At 35.3% G+C, this 23,423-nt stretch overlaps 1 protein-coding gene across 7 annotated transcripts in view; it reads right to left on the bottom strand.

Annotated features, from left to right (window-relative positions):
• Positions 1–23,423, bottom strand: part of LOC117173390 (AT-rich interactive domain-containing protein 2) — a 343,637-nt gene that overhangs the window by 58,699 nt on the left and 261,515 nt on the right. For 6 of the 7 annotated variants that reach the window (XM_033361921.1, XM_033361923.1, XM_033361919.1 and 3 more), the window contains exons 6-8: positions 17,495–18,006; positions 11,782–12,203; positions 11,441–11,660 (exon numbers count right to left, since the gene is read on the bottom strand). In XM_033361921.1, the coding sequence (XP_033217812.1) occupies positions 11,441–11,660; positions 11,782–12,203; positions 17,495–18,006 (1,154 nt within the window). The remainder of the gene's footprint in view (positions 1–11,440; positions 11,661–11,781; positions 12,204–17,494; positions 18,007–23,423) is intronic. The other variant, XM_033361920.1, reaches the window with a different exon arrangement.

The raw sequence follows: 23,423 nt of genomic DNA on the forward strand, positions 1-23,423 counted from the left end.
CCAAATTTTTTTTTTCACATTACAATAGGATTTTTTGTTTGTTCGTTGTGGTCCAAATTTAATCGTTGGATTCTGTTTTTTCCAACAGGAGTTTGCATCAAAATATTATGCATAAATTAATAATATTGAATAATGTAAAATAATGCATTCATTTAATATTATGTGCAATCTAATGGTTCTATTTTTGAGACAAACTGTACAAAAGTAAAACAAAACATAAACATATAATTGTTGAGATTCACCGGATTCATAATTCCGCGAATGTTGCAATACTTCAAATTCTTTTAATTGAAAAAAGTGAGAGATGATATATTTTTGTTAGATTTGTCTCAAAAATAGAACCAATCTACTGTACATAACACTAAATTAATATATTATTTTACACTATCCAATGTTAATTATTTATGCATAATACTTTAATATTATCTGATTACTTGATTATTTTTTATTTTTGGCGCCGCTGAACTGTATTATGAATTGAATCAGAGACTCTATATAACCCGCGCGCGAGTCCCTAGCTGCTATCGTCTTGAAAAGTTAATAATTTCTTGAATATCAATTCGATTGGGCTAAAAATTTCCAGAAAACTGATTTGTATTACTGTTAACGACTATCTCGCTGTAGTTTTTTGTTGCTCTAAATTCACTCGATAAACGAAATGCTGGAAGTCAGAGATGTCCGACAAGCGCCACCCATCAGAAAACAATTAACAACAATGTTTTTAAAATAAATTTTTGCATTCTTATTACTCTATCAGTCGAAGGACATTTCGAACTAAATTCCATTAAAATTTTATTGAAAAATCCTAAAAACTGACTGAATTAACAACTTTTTGTCTAGGGGGGAAAAGATACGCAATGAAATTCTACATGTAGATAGTCTTTAAAAATTACCATTCCAAATTGTTTTTGAAAGCCTCAAGGGTTTTCCCACTCCTGGCGAAAAAAGTTTATGTGCCCTTATTCGATCTGGCAGCCCAAATGTTGTATCTTAACTATGATAATGGAATCCTTAAAAATGTTACAACAGTTTTTAAATATTTTTGTCTACTTTGCCAACACTAATTTCAAATTCCTTGTCCTGCAGTCCAGCCCATTTCCCGAAATTAGTTTTGGCAAAGTAAACGAAAATATTTAAAAACTGTTGTAACATTTTTAAGGATTCCAAGAGAAACGTTGAGCTAGAAAGTATAAAGACGAAACACACACACACACACACACATATATATATATTGCAATACTTAGGACCCAATTTAACTTCCTTTGTTTGTTTATGTAGGTACTTTTCCAAATACCTCGATGCGTTTTGCGTCTTTATCCTTTCTAGCTCAACGCTTCTCTTTGAACTTTCATCTTTCTTGAATATAAGGTTTCTTCCGATTTCTATTTTATGCAATATTTGCGTGTAATGGGCATTTTAAACCGATTATTTTGAGAGTGGGAAGTTCCCGTTTACCGACCGGTGGAAGAAGTCTGTGTTGCAGGTATACTTTATTTTCACAGCGAAATAAAGTAACATTATTTCCCTGAAACCAAAGTTAAGCATCCAGCAATGGTGGAGCATATAGGAAGTGCTGTCATCTCTATGCTTACTAGCGAAGTCCCAACTACGGTTCCATGACCTTAATAACATGTGTAAAAGTAAGAACGCGTTCCGCGCTCCTAATTCCGAAACGTGAAAACATTATTGACATTAAAATTAAATGATATGTATATGAGAAACGTTTGTTTGTGTAAGCAGTCTAAAGAGAGGAGTGTTGTGCCAAAATGAAGAAAATCTAAAGCTGCCTATTAAAATTCGCTAATGAATATTTAAATAAATTTTCAATTTTTCCTAATCGGCTCTAATTTTCTTATAATAGGACGGTCGAGCGCGACAATCCAGCACATGCCCGCATCACAGGCTGTCAAGTGTCCCCCCTTGGGTTTAAGTATTATGAAAAAATTTGAGGGTGGCGGCCCAACCGCTCACCAGAAAGAGCGAAAAAAGTTTGGGAATCGCTGCTCTATAGCAGCGATTCCCAACTGATGCCGACGGTCGGCGGCCCGTCTGCGGTCGGGGGAAGCCAGCCCGGATCGGACTGGCTTCAAGGCTGTTTCAATGACTAAAATCCTAAATGCATGGCTCAATTCAATTCTAATTATCTGAATCATTTTCCTGATGTAATTTTAAGAAAATGAAAAAAAAAGTTGATGAAAATCGGTTAACATTTCGAGTAATTAAGCATATTTTTAAGTGCATGCAAAATTACAAGAACTGTCAACTGGCATTGAAGATATTGACCGATTTTTATCAACTTTCCGTGATATGCATGCGCAGCGATTTCATGAATTTCGCTGACCTGACACACACACGCACATTAGGGTGGCCCAAAAAATCACATTTGAGAAATTTTAATGGGCGTGTTGGCCAAATCGTTCTCGTGGGCAAATAAATGTACGCCAAATCCCATCTCAGAAATTCCCTTAGGCGTCAGATTATTTCCATAGCCTAGGAGAAAAACTTTAAATGAAGAAAATTCAAGCCTAAGGTTGATTAAAGTTTGTGAGTAAATATAAATTCTTCATGTATCTCGGGTCGCTCAGTACAAGTATATCCTGAAAACGTCTCTGCAAAGTTTCTTTTTCCCCTAGTCTAGGGGAAAAAGTCGAAAACCAAAAAGTGGCCTCAGGTTATATGCAGACTACATTTACGTGCACAAAAGACGACGATAACTTTCCAAATTCGGGACTTTAGGGACGGAACATTCCAGGAATCGCGTACTTATCGGATGCTCCCTCTAGTAGCACGTAGGGATCTTGTAGTAAAAGACGCACCAAATAGGCAATTGAGTGCGGATTCGTCGAGCGAGAAAAGAGTGATACTTCCGTTCCAACAACAGATACTGTACATTTATTTGAAATTTGCTATAGGTTCACGCTTCGGTACCTTCGATATGCTTAGTCTTTGTCGTGTTTGAATACATCGCGCCTTCTACCGCTGACTTCAACCAGCGGCGTAGCCATAACTTTTAGGGGGGGGGGGTCGGTTTTTTGTATCGGAGGGGGCTTCGGGTTTATGTATAGGCAGAGTGGGGGGAAGGGAATTAAATAATGCAAAAATTTAGTTTCGGGGGGGGGGGTCTCCATAGCCCCCCACCTAGATACGCCACTGACTCCAACTTCCCCCACCACATATCACCTTTGGCGCGTTCCTTACTACAGGGTCCCTAGTAGCACGATATCAGGTGTGCGCATGCGTAAATCATTCGCACAAAGTATGAGCAAAATAGCACACGTAGTGTCTGAAACGGTTGAATACCAAGTTTGGTTAAAAAATATGAATATTTAGATTTTTGAATTATTGAAATGTATCGTAAGTTAGCTACGTATCTCCTATCATCGTATATGTTCTGTTTGCAGGCATAATGGGTATAGAAATAATGAAGTTTATTCAGTATACAGCTTGTTTAATAAGAAAACATGCAAAAACCAATGAAGTCACAACCTTAAAATAAATTTAGGCAGAAAAGAGGTACCACATGCAAAGGAAAAAAAGGAAATGATATCTAGCAGAGTGTGGTTCCACGTGGAGTCCTGACAGGGCTCTATTTCCACGGACGACTGTCGATTTCCCCCCAATTTGAAACGGAAGTTAGGTATTAGGTTTTTTCACTTCAGTCACCGGCTACTTTTACTTTGTTAACTGCTGAAAGAAAACAAGGGACCAAATGCATGGGATTTGGTCCACTCTGCCCTTTATGCTAATAATCTTCGTACAAACTAATTGTTTCTATCTAACTGTATTTGAAAAGTAGTTTTAATTTTTTAATTAGTATTTAATGAAATGATAATAATTATTATTAATTACAAATATAGTACAAAAATAAAGTTTTGTTTCATGTATTTGGTCGACTGTTTTCCACTCAGCTTTCACCGAAGTGAAGTTAGCTGATAGTTGAAGTGAAAATACTCAATATAATGTTTAAGCGATTGTTATTTTTTAATTTCCTTAACATAGCTCAAAATCGTAGAGTCCAATTCCAAAAAATTCTTACTTCTTAGGCCACCGCAAAATCTTGTTTGCCTTTTAAAGCCGTTATTAGTTGACTGGAGCGCAACTTTCCGAAGATGGCTTTGTGGCGGGGTGCTTCACCAACCACACTCCCTGAAGCCCCCGTTGTTACTGCCTTCCCGAGGCGCTCTAAGGACGGCCTGTAAAGTATAAATGGCAGGGCAGGTCACTGAGAACTATCGGTGAAGTCCATGTAATGGCTAATTGCTACAAGCTTTCTTCCGCTTGATGTGCAGTGAGAGGCGGCTTGGCGATGTTCACTTCCTTTTTTTCTCTCCACGAAATCATCTCCATGTATTTTTTGGAAGTAAATTGATTTTTCGGCACAATGAAGCGACGCAACTCCAGACCCTTTTCCTTGCGTGCAAATTTTTTGTTTTTTTAGGGTTTCTGTACGCAATCGGGCAGTAAAAATCATCCTTCAGGCACGCAAGGAAAAGAGTTCATCATTTTATTATTAATTATTATTTTTTTTTTTAATAATTGTATTATTTCATTAAATAGTAATTTAAAAATAAAAACTACTTTTCAAATACAGTTATACAGAAAAAATTAGTTTGTACGATGATATAAGCAAAAGAGGGCAAATATGGACCGAATCCCTATTTTTCCCCTCAGCAGTTAACAAAGTGAAGTTAGCCGGTGGCTGAAGTACAAATACCTAATATCTACCTTTCGTTTCAGATTGGAGGAAAATCAACAGTACGTGGAACTAGAGCCCTGGCAGGACTACACGTGAAGCCACACTCTGCCAGATATCATTTCCTTTTTTTTTCCTTTGCATGTGGAACCTGCCTATAGTTATTTTAGAGTTGTGACTATTGATTTTGGACGTTTTTGTTTAAACAAGCTGTATACTGAATAAACTTTATTATTTCTATACCCATTATGACTGCAAACAGAACATACACGATTATAGGAGATACGAAACTAACTTACGGTACATATCAATAATTTAAAAATTTAGGGCTTGCCCTAAATATTAATATGTTTGAACCAAGCTTGGTATTGAATCGTTTCAGACCGAAACACGGTGCGCTTTAAGCATGTCCCATTTCGACTAAAAATGTCGACAATAACGGCCAGCGGGGTTCGATTTGTTATAATTTATGTAATGAAATCCCGCTGGAATTGAAATCTTAACTGCTTCCCTTATCTATAAATCTTAAAAATACAATGATCAGAAAATGGTTTCCTGTCCAAAAATAAAAATCTCGTTTTATTTTTTTATTATTGTGTTTATTTGTGGGGTATAATTTTGTGTGTGTGTGTGTGTGATGAGTGTATAAAAATACATACCACTTTTAATTTCTACCCCGAAACCAACGACGAGGACGTGTTAGTACCCATGATTCCATATATATGTGAATTTAAATTGATAACTAATATATATGATAAATAAAAAAAACTATTAAAATTTACCTCTTACCTTTCTTCAATATTACTCATGTTAATACCAAATCAATGAATTTTTTGATTTTATCTTTTATGTTGAAATAAAATTATATACCTAATTTTAAACATGTTATCTTTTGAATATTAACGTAACATACATGTTTATATATTAAAAGTTATGGCTTTATTCGTGTGTATGTTATCCACATAATAATGTATGTAAATAGTGAATCTTTCGTTCACACGTCGAAATTAAACACACGATAGTTGATAGTTCACACGTCGATAGTTGATAGTTCACACGTCGATAGTAAATTCTGTTCGTCCTCATGCTTGCTTTTGTTAACAATATATAAGACACTGCAGTTATAAGTATTATGACCATAGGGAAAAATGAATTAAAGTTTTGACGCTTGCTTATATTTTACAACGTATCTTACAGTCACACAGGACAGACAATTAAATTGTAGTTGTAAGAATAAGTTTCTTGATTTATTCAAACATATATCAGTTTAGTACCAACAAATAAGTGTAATTAATTGAAAGTTTTATTAGCACAATGCCGACAAATAAGTGTGATCACGAACAGAATCAAAAAAAGTGTGTGCTCCTTGTGGAAGAAAAATAATTTTTGGGAAACGAGAAGCTGGAAAAATTTGGTATAGGTACAACAAATTTGCTTGAAATACTAATAAAAATTGTATCCAAACGTTGATGTGATAAATTCAAAGTATCCTGTGAGTGTTTGTGGTACTTATCGATCAACTTTAAAACAAAATGAAATTGTAAATATGAAAGACAAGAGTGAAATAGATTACAATTAAAAAAAAAATACTATTAGATGCTTACCGATCATGCCTAATTATGAAGATATTAAATTATTCGCTGGTACGCGAAATTCAGATAATGTAGAAAGAACATGTAATTGTTATATATGCTTAACGGCAAAATCTACTGTTCATGCTAAATTAATTAAGGGCAGAGGTCATAAACGGATGTCATCGGTAGTAATTGATGATAAAAATGATTTATACAGCGCCTCACAAATGGTCACATAGAAAAATAGCGAGAAAAGTAAAGCTGTGAATGGCGACGAAAATATAAAAGAAAATTTGTAAAAAATGTTTTGTAGAAATAAAAAAAGGGAAAGAGCATATCTCTGTCCTACGCGTGGTAAAAAGCCTGCACAAAATTCTAAAGTAATTTTGAATTCTTTGAGTGAAAAAAAGCAAGATCAAGTAATTAGTTCCATGCTTAAACGTCTGATCGAGCAAAATCACTATAAAATATTTATAAAACAGATATTTTTTAGTTTGATGTGGAAGCAAAACCAGCCGAAAATTAAGAGACATGTTGCATGGGCTGACCCTGAGGAATTGCTCACAATTGTAATTGTAAGACGAAAATTTATTGGTATTTGTCAAGTAAAATTAATGAGTGATAAAGGACAGGGCTTTTTAAAAGTGTGCTTGTCGGTATGGTCTGAAGATAATTCAAAGGAAGATTGTGGTGATCACGTTCAAAAAAGAAATTTATATGCAAATGGTGGGTCAATCAGTAAAACAGCAAAGTATATAAGTGAAAAAAAGTGTTTTTGCTTTGTATCGCTCCACAGGTTAAAGAGACACACGAAAATATGAAGTTGCTTTACGATCTAATTGATATTAATAAAATCTCTTTTCGTTTTGTCTCAGATCTAAAGCTTTTGCTTATTATAAATGGTCAAAAAATAGCTACAGCAACGTACCCTTGTCCATACTGCTTTGTTACACTTATGATCTTAGAAGTAAAACAGACTTAAAAAATGATAATTCCACTTCTGGCTTGAAAACTTTTAAAGATTTAAATGATGATTTTCAAAAATTCTGTGTAATGAGAAAAGTAAAACCAAAAGCAAATGAGTATAAACGATAACAAATAAACGATAATTCGCGTACAAGCTTGATACTGTATGATAATATCAAAATTTTATATCAGGAGAGTAGGGCGCAGCCCACCTGAAAGCTTTGAGACGGCCCTGCTGAGCGAGCAGCAGCTGTGGGAAAATCTGGAGAAAAAGTCTGCCTGCCGCTTGGAAATATGACAGACCTTTTTTTTTCTACACCTTTTTCTACTCCTGTGGCACACGCCTCGCCTCATTAAACTCTGAATTATTCTGAGCGACTATAATAGCGAAAATATAATTTTTATTGAGTTTTGTGCACAAAATAGGAATCAGGGTACATCACCATACATTTTAGGCCATTAAACAGCGCGATAGCTCCATTCAATTCCTAAATAAAAACATTCAACAAAAATCCTTGTAAAACTGACATTTTTTAATATTTTTAAATTTTAAGGTCTCTACTGGATTCTAAACATGTAGGACACTCCAGAATTTTTTCAAATTTTTTCCTACATATTCTTAGCTCTGGGGTCATGTAAAAGTTAAGGTGTCTTAACAATGGGCCTGGCGAAAGCATTTTTACTGGTATTTTGCTAAATAGCTCGAAACGAAATTTTTTTACGCAAATCACAGAAACACTATTTTATTCAGAAAACTTGTCGGATTCGTGTGGTTCTTATTCGAACCTCCTCACATTTTTTTCTTGCCTTCTAAAGTGGTGGGCCTTGATTTTTGCGGCAATGGGATCCTGTGATAGGGCAGCGATTCCCAAACTTTTTATGCACTTTCTGGGGAGCGGCAGGGGCCCCACCCTCAAAATTTTTCACAATACTGGAACCCAAGTGAGACACTGGACGTTAGTCGTTCGTGCTCGGTTGCTTGCTTCGCTAACCTTTTCGTTGTTAGAGAATTAGAGCCGGTTGAGAAAAATGAAAAGTTGGTTAAATATTAATCAATAGAATTTTAATAAGTTCCGTTAAATTAGTTAGATTATCAAATAAACGTTAAAAAAAAGTAGAAGAAAATCGGATAATAACTTCAAGAGTTATCGCACTTTGTTGCATTCACAAGATTTGTAAATATTTCATTTATTAGTTCGGATATTAACCGATTTTCAAAAACTTTATTTTCATTTTCTTTAAATTATATCACGAAATTCATTCAGCCAATTAAAATTTATGTGGTAGGTACACGAAAGTCGAGGAAAGCAGCCTTCTGCTCGCAGCGGGGAGCCTGCCCGGCGGCACTGTCGCTGTGATAGGGGACGCGCCATAGGCTATGTGGTCGGAAGTGTTGGACCGGAAGTTGGAGCAAGCGGTAGAAGGCACGATGTATTCAAACACGACAAACACGAAGAATATCGAAGGTAACGAAGCGAAAGTATCGATCTCTTCTAGTTCTACCATAGTTCTACCAATCCGCACTCAGCCGCCTGTTTAGCGCCTCCCTTTATGCAAGGTCCCTACATACTACTAAATGCGGCATCAGGTAAGTCCGCAATTCCTGGAATTTTCCGCCCCTACAGTTCCGAATTTAGAAATTCATCGGAGTTGGACTGTATCTGACTCGTAGACTTCCATGTGTATAAATATATCATGCTTAATAATAATCTGATACTTCTCCTAATGTTATTTCCCCGAAGACTAGGGAAAAATTGTGTTGATAAAAAGTGTATCTATGTTGGTTTTCAACCCTGCAACTTGAAATACGAAAATATTTTGTATTTATTCGTCGTCTTTTGTGCAAGTACATGTAGTCTGCACAAAACCAAGGCTACTTTTTGATTTTCGACTTATTCCCCTAGACTAGAGGAAAAGAGAAGCTCTGCAGAGACATTTTGAGGCTATGCTTGTACTAAGCGACTGCAGATACGTGAAGAATTTACATTTACTCACAAACTTTAATTAACCTTAAGCCCGAATTCTCTTCATTTGAAGGTTTTCTTCTAGGCTATGGAAATAATCTGACGCCTAGGTAAATTTCTGAGATCGGATTTGGTTTAAGCGGCTTAAAATACATAAAAGTGCAATTGTTAGTTACAGGTACAGATATTCTGCTATTTTACAATTATCACCTTCGCATATTCCAGAATTCCCTATATTTTTTACTTTTTCCCTAGGCTAAGGGAAAATGTTACCGTTTTATCCTCATTCTGATGTCAGATTCGGATTCAACGGCTCAAAATACATAATGATACACTAGTCTCGTACATAGTTCAGATAAATTTTCTTATGGGCCTGTGTTATCACTGCCATCCATCCGATTGTTAACCGCACCTATCTGCGCATAACATTCGAGATCTCGACGAGCCGAGGATTACCACCTAGCTACTGCTGTCGGTCGTAAATTTCAAGAGTATTAAAAATTATTTGTTATGAACTAGTATAATTTATTGAGATTTGGGATCCCTAAAACGAATATTAAAATAAAAATTGGTCGAATCAAGTGTAAACAGATCCAGATAAGGTAAAATCGGCAGTTTTCTACTTTTGGCATTAACTGAATATTAGACAATTAAATTTTAAATACATTTTTTTATACCGTTGAGAGATCATTACGTTTGAACTATATTGTGCAGTTCATTGTACATCTCCTTTTTAAACTTCCGGTGTCAAAACACCTATTTACTTTAGGATCGAGCGCCTCAACTTAAATATTTTGCATTCAAAATTAAACAATTATTCAGTAAATCGTTCATAATAAAAGAGTTTCAAATCACATGTTTTAAAAACAAAAAAATTTTGAAACGTCTTCGAAGGTGAGCAATTTAAAATTTAAGTACTTTCAACTTCAATGTCAAAATGAAACAATTTCAGAATCAAGCATTTCAAATTCAAGCCTTTAAAATTTCAAAATATTCTATTTTATATTTAAAGAGCTCGCCATTCCGGGATTCATCATTCGAACACGCCAAAATTAAGCATTCACAATTATAATATTCTATATTTCAAGTGAATAAGATGTTGTCTTCTCACAGGGAATCTTAGGAAAAGTTTGATTTACGAGAAAATTTGTCAAGCAATTTTTCATTTTTATTAAATTCAAAGTTCTTTTTAATAATACTAATTCATCCTTTTTGGGGCAAAATAAATTTTTCTGGCGGTGGTCATGTGGTCCATCATGATGATTGGAATGGGATCCCAGATGCTCTTCATTGAGGACCGGGACATAGGTGGAAAAAAATCCCCGATCCTCTTGACAGAGGACCGAAAGAGTAGTAGAAGAAAGATAGGATCCCAGATCCTCTCTACAGAGGACCGAGAATTGAGAAGAAGAGGAAAGTAATTAAAGACATACGGTAGAGGTAAAAAGAGCAAGTAGAAGTAAAGAAAGAAGAGTAATAAATAAGAGAGGAGAAATTCCCAGATCCTCTAGATAAAGGACCGAGAGAAAGGAGAATAGCGAACTTGCAGAAGCTTGAAAAGCAGAAGTTGTACATCGAGTAATTCAGTAAGAGTTCGCTAGTCGGAACGCCACCTTTACCGGGTGGTGACTCGTTTGGTACTGGCTATGAGCTCGCCGCAAGCGAAGGGGTCAGCCATCTGCGAGCAACGGTGCGGCGTGAATTGCAGTCAATCGATTTATCAATGTATCGATTCATCGAAGGTCCCGGCCGGCGCGCGAAAATTCAATTGAACTAAACTTATTGGCCTGTTCAAATGGGTACTTAACCATAGCTAAAATAGCGAGCTTCTACAGCCTGCATTTTTTTTTTAGGTTAGTTGGGATCTGTTGTTTTAAGAAGCGTAACAGAATATAATTTTAGAGAAATTTAACTGTGTAACAAATTCAATACTATTTCTTGACTTTAATGCGAAATAACCATCTCATATTTTTCTTGCATACTATTTGTAGCAGAGCCGACTAAGAAGTGATCTCGCATCTCACCATACATGTGAGCTTGCAATTTTATGAACATGTTCTTCATGACACGATGAAGACTTTTAAAAAATGTTGTATTTCCGCTTCAGTTTTTCAATACTTATTTGATCTTGTGGCATGACTTCTTGTGGAAATTTATGCTCTGACAACACTACCTTATCCCCACTTTAATGTCGTAGGACGTGTTTCTCATTGTCGTCAATATTTTAAAATATGTATAATTACCTAACACATCTGGGAAAATGCAAAGGAGCGATGACTCCCCTTCTTCCACTTTTTGTGCAGCAGCCAAGGTATTTCTTATAAAATTCCTCTTGCTCGATACGTGTGCCAGGGGCGAGTTCGAATGACGTCTTCAACCAACCAAGGGCGAATTGTTCGTTCTCTTGAATAATTTGTTGATGCGCGTGTTGTTGTTGAACTGAATTTGTAGTTTCAACTACTTCTGAAAAGAAAAATACTCGAGTTGATTAAGGAGAGCCGAGAACTTGATTACAGTTTGCAGAAGCGATAATTATGTTAATCAATCCATAATACGTTTTCTTATTGAATTATAGTACACTCACTGTGCGTCATTGTTTTGACAGGAGTCGCGCCAGGCGTTAATGGTCTCGGCGGTGCTGGACTGAGTGGTGGCGCGGGGTTGGGGGATGTAGTTGGGGTTAACATTGCGGGAGCCGGAGGTGGCGGAACGGTAGCGGCGGCGGGTGTAGATACAGGCGTGGCAGCAGGGGGTGTCGGTGCGGTGCTTTGTCCAGAGGCTGGAGGCGCGGGTGTTGATATTGTTGATACTGTTTCGACGACCCTCATCAGGATGCACGCCTTTGGACCATAACTTTGCGCCTCCACCGTCACCAATGCCACCAGAGTATCTATAGCCCCGCGAACCCGCGCGACGCTCGTGCAAGGTCTCTCACCCAAGGAAGTTAACGCATAAAGACACTCCAGGGTGTACACCAACAATGCTATGTCGCTCAGCGCCAAAAACCTGCAAAAAAAAACTATATTTACCTCGATAGACCTTCTATATAAAAGAGCGTCTTTCAACTTGAACACCGACCGAATTAAAAAAAAAAAACTTCTAATTGTGAAAGCGAAAAAATTCTGAAATATCCCATATTATCAAAAAAAAAAAAAATCTTCACCACTGCAAATTTAAGAAAATCATATTTATTTGCAGCCTTTGCAACTACAAAAGATCATAAATTGAAGCGCCGAATACAAAAAGGAGATTACAATTATTTTGCTGGAGTGGGGAGTGCCTTGAGCACTTGAGAATAAAATTTCGAATTTTAATTTGTAAAATACATTAATGGCAAATCTTTTTCTTTTAATAAAAAAGTTGCAACTTTTTTAGTTTTTGAATTATTTACAAAAAACTGTTTTTTTAGCTGATTAATATATTTCGTATTTTTCACTTAAACTTGCGACAAAGTCCGAACTTTTTGATTTTTTACGTAAAATTCATAAGAAATATGCATTGCTACTGTCTGCGACCGACGACGTTAGCAAAAGTTGGAAATGTTTATTTTAAATACTGTTAATAATATACGCGGGAGGAATGGTATTGACAAAGATCACTGATCAGAGGCCACCATTGTGTGTCGAAACGCTTGAAACAACTTAATTAGTTTCAATTCACCTGACCCTAAAGCCAACAATTTACATCAACAATTTCTACAAAAGTTAATAATTTTTACATTCTCATTCATGAGAGAGTAATGTAATCGTCCAGTTTTCGGTCACTGGATTTTAACAGATCTTTACGTTTCGACACTCATAGAGTCCGGAAATCATAAAATTTTGTCGGTGTATGTCTGTCTGTCTGTATATCTGTCTGTATGTCTGTACGTATGGTTACCTGAAACTTGTAGCCACGCTAACTTTTGAAGGATTTGTTCAATCAAGTCAGCCTTGGATACACTTCTTAAGGTCCCCAAAATGAAGGTTAAGTTCGTTAAACAGATATTTACAAACAAATTTAAAAAATTTAGAGCATTTTCAAAATTCGAGATTTTTTTTAGTTTTAGAAAATGTTGCCAATATCTACAAATTTGTTATTAATCACTTTTTTAGAGGACACATAGTTTTTGTTTTATTTATGAAAAAAGCTTTAAACATTAAATTATTCGACAATTACTGAAGGGGGAAATAATGGATCTAAAGAAAACAGTAAATGAACAGAAGGGAAAAATTTCGCGGCTTGTGTTGGCAGAAAATAAAGAAAATACAGGGCCTCGTGAAATGAGCCACAGAGAAGAGATTTCAGAACGTCCAGAAATAGCACAATCGCAAGTGTAAGGACAGGAACAAGATCCCAAATGACAAGAAAGAAAATACAGTTGCATGGGAGATTCTAAAGAATTCGAAAGGCTTGCTGAAGAAGATGAAAATCCTAGCCGAAGCAAGGGTCGACCAGAACTATTCAGTGTCGAAGAATTGAAGTGGGGACTAGTGGAGAGAAAAAAAAGAACTTCATAAAGGTTGGAGGTTTCAGGGCAGTGGGGAAATCCCTAGACAAAGAAATACAGGGTGTAATAAGCGAAAGGAGGGGAGTCGAAATTCGTAATAAAGAATTGAGAGTGATCGGGATGGGGGGGGGGGGGGGGGGGGGGGGGGGGGGGGGGGGGGCTGGTAAAGTTAGACTCCTGGAAACCTAAAAAAAGCTGATGAAGAGGTGAGGAAGATAGGAAACAAAAAAAAAGGATAGACTGGAAGGGAAAAAATAGTAAAGAGTTGGAACAGCAAAGTAAACCTTTAAAACATACGGGCTGGAAAACTTTTAAAAAAATTTTCTTAAAACTAAAAGCGATAAGGACAGTTTGGAATTCGCGAAGAAACGGAATTTTGAAGAAAATATTTGCTGAAAAGAAACGAGAGAAAAGGGAAGAAAAATGGGAGGAAGTGGCGGAGAGTAAAAAAATGAGCGAGTTTTGGGGAGCAATAGGTAATTTTAGATCTAGGAAAAGAAAAAGGGACAACACGATCAAAAAAGAGAAGTGGAAATGTCACTTTCAGAAATTACTTGAGACACATAAAATCAGTGAAGCAGAGATCAGAACTCTTGATTTGGCGAGAGAAGAAGAGGTAGTTGAAGACCTTCGCAGAATAATGAAGACAGGGAACGGTGGGAGTTTTTTAGAAGAGGAAGAGGGAGAAGATGACCTAAATAGAGAAATAGATGCTAAGGAAGTAGCGCAATGCATACAAAATATGAAAAAGGGGAAATCGCCAGGAGAGGACGGCCTGTCGGTAGAATTTCTACCAGATTTACCTACATGCTAGTTTGAAGAAGTCCGCAGATCCATCAATGGTATGTGGGAAGAAGGGAGAAGAGGAAGAGGTTTGGAAAAAGCAAGAATCTTCCCTATATCCAAAGGAGGTGACGAAGATGATACTGGTGACTGTAGGGGAATAGCACTTTTAGATGTGGGATACAAGAAAGTCAGGTAAGCTTCAGAAAGGGTAGAGCGACAAGACAACATATTTTTGCGCTGAACTCGATAAACAAGTTAAAAAGGGAAGGGGGAAAACAGTGCGCAGCTTTTGTAGATTTTAAGAAAGCCTTTGATTTGGCAGACAGAGACTCTTTTTGTTAAATTGGAAAAGATTGGAAAAAAGGGTAGAATGTTGAGAATGATCAACATTATATACAGGAAACTAAAAATGAAGTAATCATGGATAAAGGTGTAACTGAGAGATTTACGACTAACAGGGGGATTAGACAAGGGTATCCACTGAACCGAACTCTTTTTAACGTGTTTGTAGAAGATTTAGATGAAGAGTGGGAAAGGAAAAAAGGAGGTACAGTAATAGGAAACACTGAAATTTGCTGACGATCTCAGTCTCATAGCGGATTTTGCTCACGGTTGAACAATTTAATGTAAATAAGACAAAAATAATGATATTTAGGAAAGGAGGGAGAAGAAAAAAAGGGGAAAATGGAAAATATTTGGAAAAGAACTAGAAGTAGTGGATCCATATAAGTACTTGAGTTTTTGGTTTTCTATGGCGGGGACTTTTAGTAAGCATATGAGAACTTTAGCAGGAAAAGCACAGAAAGCTATCGACGTAGCATAGGGGCGATGAAAAGGGCAAGAATAAATAATTTAGGAAGAAAACTCGACTTGTTAGACACGTTGGCAATGTCAGGGGCCCTATACGGGGTTGAAATATGGTGATGGGAAAGGTCAGAGGTTATGGAAAAACTGCAAGGCAGATATATAAAAATGATAATAGGGATAGACAGAAATAGACCAAAATTATATTTGGAGAATGCAAGCAGGGAGAAGAAGTCTAGAAATTGAGGCGAGAAGAAGGGCAAGTAGATACGTTTTAGGCATTTTTAGAATGGGGCGAGATAGACTGCCTAGGATTTGTCTAATGGAGGAATTAAGAGCGATTGATAATAATAACGCATCCAAATGGGGAGAAGTATTGAAAAAAGCGATGGTCGAAGTAGGAGACGGATAACATTACGCTTAATGAGGAAGGAAAGAAATGAAGGTAAAATACAAAGTAATTTAGAACGAGGGGTTCTAAGAAAGTCAGAATAAGAAAGTCAGAACAAGAAATTCAATCTCATTGGGGACGGATCGACAAATTTAAACACTGTAAGTTATACAAAAATTACAAAGAGCAATTCCAAACGGAGAAATACTTGGATTTAAGGAAGGTAAATGGGGAGTTGAAGGAACAGTGGGCAAGAATGAGATGTGGAAATGTAGGTTTGTGTGACAATAAACGGTACAGCAATACATTATGTCGATTGTGCGTAGCATCGGAAGAAAAGTCAGCTCACATTTGGATTTTCGAAGAAGCAACAAGACTAATTCAAAGGGATCTGGTCAGGGAGGTTGATTCTCGGTTACAAAAAGATATGCATATCGAAATTGAACATAAACTAATAAATATTCTGAATGTAGAACTGAGCTCTGAGCTCTGCAGATATGCAAAAGAATTCCAAAGACTGGCGAGAGAGAGAGAGAGAGAGAGAGAGAGAGTGTAATCAAGAACCTAGATGTTGGAGTTGAGTCGGAAGAAAATAGTGATATAGAGGAGTAGCATTGCCTAAGACATATAAGATATATGTAATGATTTAATAGTTATCTGCTCATGTAAAAATTCTAAGAGAGAAAATATGTATCGTCGTGTTATTTGATCATTTAAGAGAGCAAAAGAATATTGTTGAATATTATTGAATATTCAATATTATCACTGCCCCGGGGGTAGCGAAGGTGCTATTCCTCGTATTATTGCTGACAAAAAATAGTTTTATATCATTTTATTCTTAGCATTTTACTATTCGATATTTATCAATAAAAACTGCATTTTATGATACAATTTACGCCTAACCACCTCACCCACCTAACCTTTTGGGCCCAAGTATAATCCCCTACTCAAACCCGAAAATAATAATATTTATTCTGACTTAGAAAGACGCGAATGTCTCCGAAACAGATAACGGTTACAATAGCCATTTTCATGAGGGCGTCCACATTCAGTTTCTAAGCTACCTCACAATAAAAAGCTATAATTTTTTCTTTAGACTTTCTTCCGTTCATACTGCTGATATGCTAAAAATAAAAATAAAAATCATAGCATTTGTGACGGATGAAACAAGATCTTCGACTCCTATCAGAAAATGGGTAGAATTAAATTTGTGGCTTGTTTGAAAAGCTAAAAGTCTTCTTCTATATTTTTTTTTAAGAAACACTCTTCTTTTGGCATGATATTAAAATTTTCGATTTGTTTGTATAAGTTTAGATAAATAACTAAAAAATAAGCCCTCTAAAAAACAGTATAAAGAAAATTTGTGTGTAGACGAATGGACAGACATATTTAAATATAGACAGGCGCCCTGGTCAAAACATGATTTTTGGCTTTATGAGGCCTCAAGGGTGAAGATCCGTTGAAAAACTTAAATGTATCATTTCGGGCGATTCTAATACTGATAATTAACAACTTTTATTAAACATAAAAAATTACCCTTTTCTCTTCAACCCTTGGATATAGACATGGGAGGTACTGAAAATTGATCTTATTCAAATTTTCATAAAAAATGTCAGTTAAGCGCTAAATACATTTTCACCACAGAAACCAGAGTTCTGTTTACGCAACTACACCTAGTTATTATACATTTATAACTCGGAAAGAACATTAAATATTCATACAGTAATTATTGATAAAAACTAATGATTTAGGTAAGTGTGCGAGGGACGAGGAAAATAAAAATACTTATCTAACGAATTGTGTGAATAGTAAGGAAAGAGTATTAACCTGCAAATAAGTTCATAAACGCCGTCGTTGAGACCCAAGGTTAATTTTTCTTCATTGGAGTCCTGCTGGCTAATTTTGTTAAGGATTTCGAGACAGGCAATCACGATGAATCTGTCTTGGGAGGCAATGCCTTTCGCCACACAAGAAATAACAACGTCGGTTATTCTATGTCCAGCCTCGGTGAGAATGATCTCATTGGCAATGTTGCCGAGGGCATCGAAGCCGAGTTGATGAAGATTACTCCACCTCGATCTCACGCAGAGCAGTACAAATCGTAAAAAGCATCTATTCCTTCCAAGCACGGCAGCATTCTCCGGTGTGAAGCTTAAGTTTCGTAGGATTGATGCTATCTGAAGTACACGTTGTCCATAAGGATCTTGCGTGCCAAGAGTTCGTCCAACACAGAAGAGCTCCTGGTCTTCTTCCTCGAATTTGATCGAATTTTGGTTTAGATCCCTCAAGGTTTCTTCCGGCTGTCCGGCTGAATCCAGTCGAATGCAGTCTGGAAGCTCCTGCAATTAATTTTCGACAATTACTTATTTGTAAAAGACAGAAAATAATATTGTATCGATCAGATAATATAAGCACGTCAATTATGACGGATTTAGAATAAAAATTTCACCGATTTTAAAAATATTATTATATTAGAATTTGTCTTAATTATTTTATCCCTACATTTTAAAATTTCAATGGCAAATTTTTTGTTATTTCAAATGTTTTGAATAGTAAATTTTAGAATGTTAAAAGATTTTTTCACTTAAAATTTTTAGTGTGTGTGTGTGTGTGTGTGTGTTTACGCTAAATAAATTCCACTTTTTAAAAATAAATATAAAGATAATAAAGAGAGTGTATCTGGAGTTGTATATTTGTTCAAATGCAAAGGTTGTAACAAAGCTTATATCTTAGAAACTGGCAGAGGAAACTTAAAACTCGTATAATAGAACATAAAAGAGATTGTGAACTTGGAAATCAAAATTCAGGTTTATCCAAACATGCATGACAATCAAATCATCATTCTGATTTTGAAATTATTAATATTAAAATTGTAGCTCAAAAATTAATACACATAAAAGAAGTTTGAATGAATCCATTTTATTAATAAATACATTAAAATTTCTATTAATTTAAAAACAGATATGTTAAATGTTAGTAAAATTTACTAAAGCATTATATAAAGAATATTAAATAAATATCAATTTAGAATTATCAAAATTTAAATTTGGCGTGTTTTTCATTTGTGATGCCAGTTTAATATGAGCCTTATGTTTCACTCATTTAAAACTAGCTTTATCTCTAAAGTACTGTGTAGTCGAATGGCCATCCAAAACAAAACACAGTGTCAGTTTTCAAAAATGTAGTTTTTACAAATTTGAGATCTCAGTACGGTTTCTGAGGTTTCAATTTAATTTCAACAGTAATTTTTATAAATGAATACTTTTTAATACAAAGATTAAACCACAATTTGTTTGAAGAATCAAACTAAAATGTTTCAGTCCAAAACTGAATAAAGTAAAGTAATCCGATTTTGAAACGTCTTATGGATAGAATTTTCACTACAGCTAATATATAAATTATTAGTGTTATATCGTTTTTAAAAATGTCAAAAATAAACAATTTTATTTTCATTTTTAAAAATTTCGACTTCGGTGATAATTAACTCTGAAGAAGATTAGCATAAAGGTCGAAACGTAAGGAATATTTTGAAAAATACATAATCATTCGTTAACATCAGAATCCTTTGTTTTATTGTACTATGACCGTATGGCCACATTAATTTTTATTCATGAAGAATAACTATGTTATACCGAATTCTTAATATATTTAAAGAATTTTATCCCTAGAAACTGCTCTAGGGTAAATCTTCGCGCAAAAAAAGTTTAAGAAATACATTTAAGAAATATGTAAATACTGAAACCTTTTTTAATAATCATTATATATTGTATTTCAATCAATTTTAGTCGTGCCGATAATTTCTGCCAATACTCTGTACATAAAATTATTAATACAAATTTTGAAAGTATTTTCTAAAAGTATTTTATTCTGAATAAACTTTTTTGATGTAAACCACCGTCGGATATTTTGAGATATTTTGACCTTTTGAAGAGAATATACTTCGTGAGAAGAAAAAACAAATGCAAAAATTAGTCGAATTTTGTACCTCGACTTCAACTTGTGGCATGAACTAGGAAAGTTGTAGCAAAAATGTCTAATTTATACCACATAGTATCTGAAGTCTTATCTTTAATTTAAGCTAATAAAACTTTAATAATCATTAAGGGTTCTCAAAAAACGACTAAAAATGCGTCGAGTTTCAGTAGGCGATTACCGCAGATGGGTAGACTCGCTACATTGTTAGCCGTGTCTCAAGAACCTGTAAATATTTAAAAAGTTTTACTGGCTTAAGGACATGTGATACTTACAGTTTCCGCGGCTTTTTTTGCACAAAAATGAAAAATTTTTTAAACTGAATTCGGAGATGCTATAAAATATCATAACGGACGTCTCCGGACTCTTTTTTGAGGGATAATAACAAAAAAAATGTATTGTGCTAAATAAAAATTTTATGCATATGCATTATTTTGAGGTTACGTCGTTTTTCATCTCTGCCTTTTCGATAATCTAGAAATTATTTATGAAATAAACTTTTTTGATTGCCTGAAAACAAGGTTAGTTCCGGGAGATGAGTTACTATGTTCATTTGTAAGTCCAAAGTTTTCGGACAAAAATATTGTGTAGTTTGGAAGCAACGCTCATGTGAATTGTAACACACATAACCTCGAAATATACACGCACGTTGTTAGCAATATCAAAAATTTTTTGATAAAAAAACACAAAAAAAGTGGGTGGGGACGTCTCGTTAGCATGATCGCTATCATTTCCCAATTTTGAAGGCAAAATATTTCGTATCCTACGAAAAAACCGGTGGAATCTAACACAGAAAAAATCGATACTATTTCATAAGCGCTATGCAAATTAATCAGACTTTGCAAAATTGAAGCTTTTTTTAATTAACCTACGAAAAAAGTGTGTGGGGACGTCCGTTAGAATGTTCGCTATCATTTTCCAACTTTTTAAGACAAAATATTTATTATTCTAGAAAAAAGTCGGGGGAATCTAAAACTGGTAAAATCGACAATTTTCTAAGTATCACATGCCCTTAACCCGGGAGTATGCGCACGTTGGTCATTTGGGCCGACGGTTTTGTATATTTTGAAATACAACATAAACATGTTCACTGTTATGAGTTTCCGGTTAGCTATTCTCAAGTTAAGCTGTCATGTGCCAACTAACGTGTCTTTCTTTCTAATTTTTCACCTGAGCATATTCGAAGAGCCGTCACGTAAACGTCTCGAAAAATTGAAAATTTAATATATACGCCCAAATCACCTTCAGAAAAGCCCAAGGTATATTCCCAATTTTTTACCTACACAGATCAGAAGAGCCTTCACGTAAAAGTCACAAATAATTTGAAAATTGGATATAATCACCCAAATCACCCTCAGAAAAGCCCAAGGTGTATTCCCAACCCCATAATAATATCAAAGAACCCCTAATTTTTTATCTGAACAGATCGAAGGGTCTTCAAGTAAAAGTCTCAAGAACTTTAGAAATTTGAGATAATCATCCTAATCGCCTTCAGAAAACCCCATTTTAAAATCCCAGACGCATAATAATATTCAACAACCCTCTAAGATCACCCCTACAATACAAGGAAGAACAGAAAAACAAAGAAACAATGTTCAAATTGTACACTATTTGTCTGTAATGAACATACGGCTATAATTTTTAAGGAATGTTTTGTTACCATCGATGAAGCCGAATTTTCAAGGGAAGAGTAGATTTTCTGAATTAAATACACTGAAAGAACTCATTTAGTCATTCGTACTATATTCGTTTAGCAGACGATCGTTTCATATATTATACTATGCATTTGGTGTCATACTAAACGCCGTTTGGTTCCGTCTAGTAAATGCCACTACATAGGACAGTATAATCTCTGATTATCTGGTTAGTCGGAGCTACTAAACGGAAAAATCATGTATAGTCCAGTCAACGGGGAACAAATATCACTCGAAAAAAAATTCGTAAAAGTAGCATTTTTTTCATAGATACGTTGGCAATGGCTTTATAAAGATATTGTAAAAAGTCCCCAAACATACGTGTACGGCAAAGTTCCGAAATTCTGGAAAGTGTTAAACAATAACATGTTTTTTAAAATTACTCGAGAACTGTTGATTTTAGGTGGAATATGGTGATGTGAAAAAATGTTCATAATTCTATAGTGCACAAAAAAGGTTCTATCTGTTGTGGACCTATTATCAACGGCTGCGCTATGAGTTTGGATTAGCTGCACAATTCTTTTATTTCTGAACAAATAAAATAAAATCTCAAATATCCTGGAAAAAACGTCGGAAATATATCAAGCGATTTGTACTGGAGCAAATGCAGGTTCCTGTTAACAAAAAAAAACGACCAAGTCATTTGCATGACAAACTAACAGTATGAAATGAGCTCAACTTCAGTGTACAATTTGATATGTTTAAGGGGATGCTTTTGAGATGAAACTTCTTGCAAGTGTTCCTCCATTTTCATACAATACAGTTTCCAATTTGTAGGTCAGAATAATAGTATTTAGGGCCTCTTTTTAAGCTTTAAACACGTAAATTTCAAAATTTAAGCCATGATGTCGGAAGCAGCGGTGATTATGAGTCCTAATGGCAGCAATGGGAGCGGGGGCGAGAACGGTTACCTCTTTCGATGATATTGAACCCTTCGAAATGTTTTTGCTCACTTTTCCCGACAATAGACTTGGCCTTCGAGTGGCCGTGACATCTCTGTAATGCAGGTTCTCAATGAGGAAAATTTCAAAAATAATATCAATGCAATGCACATTAAGCCATCTTTTTATCTGATGAAAAATATATTCTGTTTGAAAATTTGAATAAGAGTAATTCCAAACATATCTGTTTTTTCCTCACGTTTAGTTTAACGTAAGTTTTTTGGGGTTTAATTCGAACTACCCTACATTGAGCGAAATAAAACAAGAAACAAAAATTGTAAATTAAACATGGTATATATTTAAAAGGAATGAAATAATTATTTACAATTGTGTATGTAATAAACGAAAACAAAGGGTCTGTAAAATATCGAAGTGATTTGAAGTGATAACAATATGGTAGAACTGACGAAAAGCGAAAAAAGGTACAAGTCCGAGTAACGAATCGAAAAATACGGAACTTGTTGCTCTACCGAGTGTTGGTTTTAATCTAAGGGAAAATTGGACTTCGAAGTACATGGAGGTGCGAGAGTAGGGTTAATTTTCGAAATCTGGAAGAGAGGGAAAATTTTGGCGAAGGAGGGATTGCTAGGACAGGACCATTGCGAGGCGGGGGGGGGGGGGGGGGGGGGGGGGGGGGGATTTGGAGGCGCGAAATAGACAACTTAAAGTCCTAAGTCCTAAATTCGAGGAAAACAGATGAGGAAACTGACCCTCCATAAAGCCATTGAGAGGATGAGCATAAACTTTACAATTTTTAAAAATACTAATTTCAAAGACAGATGTTCGAAGCTATAAGTGACTATTTCATGAAAGGAACGGAAAATCACGTTTCTGCCATAAAGGAAATAGCACAAAAGAATTAAGCTAGGCGTTGTACAAATGTCTCGAAGAAAGAGCTTGAAGGTTATCGCAATACAAAATGAGAGAAAGTGAAATTATGATATTGGCAGCTGTAAAGAGTATGAAAATCCTTATAATCTACACACAAAAAAAAATAATAAAAATATAAAATAATGGAAATATTCATATGAATTGTTACGCCGTAACATGCCGCCCCTTTTGAACGATCCACGTTCAACAAGAGTTTTAAATTGCATTAAATCGTAGACAAGTAAAATAATAGAGTATATCTTAAAACAAACAATTAAT

The sequence above is a fragment of the Belonocnema kinseyi genome, chromosome 5 (genome assembly GCF_010883055.1).
Source record: "Belonocnema kinseyi isolate 2016_QV_RU_SX_M_011 chromosome 5, B_treatae_v1, whole genome shotgun sequence".
Taxonomy (NCBI): Eukaryota; Metazoa; Arthropoda; class Insecta; order Hymenoptera; family Cynipidae; genus Belonocnema; species Belonocnema kinseyi.